This window comes from Pyxicephalus adspersus, chromosome 5 (genome assembly GCF_032062135.1).
Source record: "Pyxicephalus adspersus chromosome 5, UCB_Pads_2.0, whole genome shotgun sequence".
Taxonomy (NCBI): Eukaryota; Metazoa; Chordata; class Amphibia; order Anura; family Pyxicephalidae; genus Pyxicephalus; species Pyxicephalus adspersus.
The window spans coordinates 129,391,871-129,398,039 of record NC_092862.1 but is presented as its reverse complement, the minus strand read 5'-3'; the positions used below and the strand labels follow the sequence as shown (position 1 = coordinate 129,398,039).

The 6,169-nt window shown below is 38.8% G+C and overlaps 1 protein-coding gene across 1 annotated transcript in view; it reads left to right on the top strand.

Annotated features, from left to right (window-relative positions):
- LOC140332109 (patched domain-containing protein 3-like) overlaps window positions 1–5,801 on the top strand; it is an 8,909-nt gene extending 3,108 nt beyond the window's left edge. The window contains exons 2-4 of the mRNA XM_072413405.1: window positions 373–494; window positions 924–1,069; window positions 3,952–5,801. Coding sequence (XP_072269506.1) covers window positions 373–494; window positions 924–1,069; window positions 3,952–5,801 — 2,118 coding nt within the window. The remainder of the gene's footprint in view (window positions 1–372; window positions 495–923; window positions 1,070–3,951) is intronic.
- The last annotated feature ends 368 nt before the right edge of the window (window positions 5,802–6,169 follow it).

Here is a 6,169-nt window from a genome sequence, read left to right as displayed (position 1 = left end):
TTTAGTGGAAGAGGAGGCAAAATGGCTCTTTTGATAGTAAAGGTTGCTGACCCCTGCCCTAGAACATACCTTCTGGTTTATCAAAAGATAATCCAACACTTAGGAAATAGGGAGAAATTTTAAACACAGTACATTCATTCATTTTTTTGTGTTGTTAGAAGATCAGAATTACCCGGTTAGTCAGCTATTTTTTTTATTCTATATTATTTTGTCATTGGGCAAGGTAACTTTGGCAAAGCTCCAGTCTCATTAGATCATATACGCTGATTCACCTTTGAAGCAAATGACAGGGTTACTACATTGATGATATTGAAAACATATATTTATATTTTGCTAATAGACTAAAATCATCCAATATTTGGCTAATCTTAGGTTTACCACTCAACATCTATTTCCCTGCAAACTGAGTTTGAAGGAAGCACAGAAACAGTGATCCCATTGTTTACCATCACCTATGTTGTGACCATCCTCTTCTCCATTGTGTCTTGTGTCAGGTGAGAGAATGCATTCATGTGAAAATTCCCTGATTTCAAGGTATGTCAATATGTAATGTCTGGTCAATCGGTTTTAATCATAGAAACAGATCCTAGTCCAAAGAGAGGATAAAGTGGCTAAAGTGAACCTATATCACAATAGACTTCTGACTTAAGAAAAAAAATCCTAAATAAGAAACATATTACTTGATGGATTTCTCAAAAATAATATAATTCCAGTGCTGGACCAAATCCGTTACAGGTTTGCTGGACCACCCAAGCACTCCCATTTTAGTCTATCTTCTCCAGTCTTTGAGATCTTTACAAAATCAGGCCCATACTAAAAAATATTATGTGTTTATTGGAGAAAGACAGTCTACAATCATAGTAATATACAACAGGTTATTCAATATAGATGGTGTGCTCAAATATCTTGTACCTATATTTCAGCTTGGATAACGTCAGAAATAAAATTTGGTTAACAACACTTGGCGTGATGTCACCTGGATTAGCCATCATGGCCAGCTTTGGGCTCCTCTTAGTGTGTAAAGTACCCTTTGCCAGAATAGTCACAAATGCACCATTTCTTATACTTGGTAAGTACCACTTATTAGTAAACAGATTTCTGTAGGTAAATAATTTCTTACTGACCATGAATGCTATAAATAAAATATGATAGCTGCTTACTGAAACATAATTGTCAATTTTGAATTAGAACAAAAATAACGCATTTATTCAACATATTCCCCCCTGAGACTGATGCACTTGGTACAGCATACCCTGTTTCCCCGATTATAAGGCACTGTCTTATATTTTTTGAAATGCCAAAATATGCCCTAGGTCTTTTTTTCAGGGGGATGTCTTATTTTTCCATGAAGAAGACTACAGTACACATTTATTGTTGAAAAAAAAGGACATTTATTACCTGTATATGGTACAATAACGGTATATGGTAATAACGGTAGTTGTCATCACAAACCAGCATAGCCAGACAAACTGTGCATCCAATTTCTTGTTACTACGGTGTCATTGTTTCCATGTACAACAATCTACGGTCTGGTACAGTACATTTACACATTTATTCAATGACAATCAAGTCATCATCTTCTGGAACATCATCATAACAATCCTCACTCCAGGTCATTTACTTCTGACTCCATTTCTTTTAGAATCAGTGGACCAAATCTCTCATGTTTAGCAATAGCACTGTCCTTAAATGAGTACTTCTTATCAAGGTAGCCTGCTCGTAGTGCATGTTCAATGCAACTATCAGTGATTTTCTCCCATGAATTCTTCACCCAATTCCCCTTCTGATCACTCTGTGCCATTGATTGTCCCCTTCTGATCACTACCGTATGTGCCATTGATTGTCCCCTTCTGATCACTCTGTGCCATTGATTGTCCCCTTCTGATCACTCTATGCCATTGATTTTCCCCTTCTGTTCACTGACTTACCTTTTTTTCTACTGTACGGCCGGGTAACTCCGTTAGGGCAGGGATCAGCAGCGTGCTTCCTGGTGCAGAATTGCAGGGGCGTGTGTGCCGGCTTGTTACTTTCAGTTTCGCTCTGCACTGCAGCCAGCATCGAGGACACACACACAGGATCGGGTATCGGAGGATGTCTTATTCACGGGTGAGTGCCTTATTTTAATTATTTTAGCAAAAATCGGGGGTGGCTTATTTGATGGGGATGCCTTATAATCGGGGAAACGCGGTAGTTCCAGCTTTTCTAGACCATTCAAATATAAGTCCTTTGGTTGGGCAGCAAACCAGCTCTCAGCAGCATCTTTGACCTCAGACATTTCCTTAAAAGGTTGCCCCTTCATGTGTTTCTTCAAATTCGGGAACAGATAATAGTCTGAAGGGGCCAGGTCAGGTGAGTAGGGGGGATGGTGGACCAATTGGAAACCCAGGGTGTTTATTTTCCTGCATTGTCCTGCAAAAAAGGAGGCCTTTGGTCAACTTTCCACGACAATTCGTCTTCATTGCCTCCTTCAGCTTGTCCAGGAGGTTAGCATAATACTGTCTGATGATAGTAGAGCCCTGAGGTAGGTAGTCCACCAACAGAACACTGTATTTGTCCCAGAAAATTGACGCCATGACTTTTTTGGCCGATTTCTGGGTTTGGAACTTCTTTGGCCGCGGGGACCCGCAGTGGCACCATTCCTTTGACTGTTCCTTGTTTCAGAATCATAGATGTGGAGCCAGGTTTCATCCTAAGTCACTAACCTAGCCAAAAATTCCTGTGCAGCTTCAAAATGGGCCAAAACGGCTTTGAATGCTTCAACTCATTCCTTCTTCTGATCACTGTTCAAACATTTCGGCACCCACTTCGCTGAAAGCTTGCGCATGTTTAGGATAGTGGTGATAACAAACGCAACACACTTCCGTGAGATGTCAAGTATCTGGGGTATCTTTTTTGCGGATATTCGCCGGTCCTCAATAATCAGCTCATGGACAGCATCGCAGGTTGCCGGGTCAGTTGAGGTTGGGGGGTGCTTACTGTGGGGCTCATCTTCAACGGTGAAATGCCCAGTCTTGAAAGGAGATATCCAGGTTCTGACTGTGCTGTAGGAAGGACACTTCTCCCCCAGTGTTTGTGACATCTCAGTGTGTATGTCTTTTGCTGACTTTCCCTGGAGAAACAAAAACCTAATGACGGCCCCTAACTCCCACGACGTGAAACGTGCTTGTGCCTCTGCCATCACAGCTTCTCACTAAAAGAAAAAACAGTTTTAAGAATCGCAATTCCTTCATTCTTACAGTTGATACAGGCTTGAAGGACAGGTACCTTATACTTCTGTAGATACAGGTAGAAGAAGATTGCTTTTACAATCTTTAACAAACATTTGAAGCATTTATAATTTTTAATTTGAATGCATTTATTCAGTATCCCTATTTTCCTTTCCTCATTATTAAGACCAATACAGACAGGATTCCCAGATATTTATCAGCAGATGTTTCTGATGAAGCAAAAAGTTGCTGTTCCTCTTTATGTACCTATTTGTATATAAACATCATGCTTACATTTTAAATATTGAATAGAAATGTAATTGTTTTTAAATTGTTTAAAATAATATTATAATTATTGACACTAGCATTTTGAAGCTTTTGCTGATGTGGAATAATTAGGAACGTGTCACTGAAATAGATGTTCTTATTGTTAACAAGTCACAAACTAAAGATTTTTTGGTGTCTTGGTCAAGAGGACAAATTGAGGGGTTGAATTTCCTCAGCAGGGATACAAATCACAATTTGAACTTGACAAAGTGTCTAACACTTTCTTACAATAAAGGAACTTGAGTTGTGCTTTTGTTGATTGGTGTATTTCTCTACAAGGATTTTTCAGAATGCTTGAAAAACAAAAAACAAAAGAGTTATGTCAAGGGTAGTAAGGAATTAATCTATGGCCCTGTTTACGTGGTTTTTTTAGGCATGCAGTGCCTAATATTGTCAAATTTTGTGCCTCTTTTTTTAGGAGTTGGAGTAGATAACATGTTCATTATAATCTCCTGCTGGAAGCAAACCAAAGTGACAAGCACCCTAGATGAGCGAATGGCCGATACCTATCAAGAGGCTGCCGTGTCCATCACTATCACCACTCTCACCGATGTGCTTGCATTCTACATTGGTATAATGACCCATTTCCCATCCGTTCAGTCATTCTGTATCTACACAGGCACTGCTCTGGTTTTCTGTTACATCTACTGCATAACGTTCTTTGGAGCCGTTCTAGCTTTGAATGGAATCCATGAAAACAACAACAGACATTGGTTAGCTTGTATTAAAATAAGTGATAAGAGGGATAATAGGCGTAGCTGGTTCTATAATTCATGTTGTGTTGGAGAAACATTGACCTTTTCACAGGAGAGAGAGAAAGAGCATCCCATCACTGTCTTCTTTTATAAATACTATGGCCCATTCCTCACCAAGCCTTGGGCTAAGGTATTGGTGTTGATTGTATATTTGCTATACCTCTCTGTTAGCATTTATGGTTGTATGCAGATTAAAGAAGGAATTGATATCCGAAATTTGGCCAAAGCCAACTCGTCCTTGACTCACTTCTATGATATAGAAGCATTATATTTCTCTAAATATGGTCCTAGGGTTATGGTGGTGGTGACCAGTGAAGCTGACTATTGGGAAATGAAGACTCGGGAAGCCATTGAAATCTGCATGCAGAATTTAGAAAAGAGTCGCTATATCACCAAGAAATATTCCACATCCTGGTTGAGAACCTATGAAGAGATATCTAAAAGAGAAAATCTTAACATAGACACAAAGGAAAACTTTATAAAAAACCTAAATCACATGTTTGATAATTTTTCAGATTTTAGCCAGGATATCCGAATAGAAAGTGGAAAAATTAAGGCCTCCAGATTTTTTATCCAGGCCATCGATATAATCAACATAGACAATGCCAAAGCTATGTTGACCCACTTACGAGACATCACTAATAATTGCAGCTTTGAGATAATTGTTTATCACCCGATATTTATTTTATTAGATCAATATGTTGTAATAATTCAAAACACAATCCAGAATATCATAGTGGCTACTGTTGTCATGCTTGTAATTTCAGTTTTGTTTATTCCAGATCCCTTGTGCTCCCTATGGGTGACCTTTGACATTGCATCCATCATTGCTGGTGTAACGGGGTTTATGTCCTTCTGGAAAGTTAACCTAGATTCCATCTCAATGATCAATTTGGTCATTTGCATTGGGTTCTCTGTTGATTTTTCAGCTCATATTGTGTATGCGTGTGTCACTAATCGAAAGGAAAATGTTAACGACAGGATGATTGACGCATTGCACTTGCTTGGCTATCCCATAGTACAAGGGGCTCTTTCTACAATCCTTGGGATTTCAGCTCTTTCTGCTGCAGAAAGTTACATATTTAGAACCTTTTTTAAGATTATGTCACTTGTCCTTACATTTGGTGCCCTTCATGGTCTGGTATTCATCCCAGTGTTTCTGATCACAGTTGGCGCTTGCAAAATGCAGTGTAGTAGTGATGTACATCCTCAGGAAATTGGGAAGGAAGACACCAATGATTTGCCTCCGGCTGTGATATATAGAGTCCACCCTTTGACTTTTGAGAGCCAAGTAAGAAAGACCGAGTTCAGTCTGCCAGGCTACACCAGTAATGTGCCATCTGTACAAGACTGTGGAAGCCTGGGCAAGGAATGCTATTGTATGAGTTGGCAAGGAAGCATTTACTCCGTTCTTCATTCACAAGAAAGCCAGTTAGACAAAAATAATACTCAAAGGATAGTGGAATACAGAAACAAAATGCTGCAAGTTTATATGGACCACAAAGATGATTAGGGGTGCAGCCAGTTTCTGGCCATGATCTGTATACTGGCTTTCATCTTGGAAGCATGGGTGTGCTTGGAATAGTATAAGACAAGCTCCCATAGTGGTAGTGCTGTGCAAAAAGTTAGAGCTGTGTAACGAGAATATTCAACAAATAAGTAATAATAAATTGGATATGTATTGTGTGACAAACTACTATAAATTTATTTCACAAAATTATTTTCTATATCAGAATTATACATATACATGAATGTGTGTGGGCTTTACTATATTGATATATTTTCTGCTCCAATTAAAGGAAAATGTTTGGAATGTGAAAGCGCAATATTCAAGAAAATAAATGTGACATTAATAAATCTGTGGTTATCTTTAATGTGTTT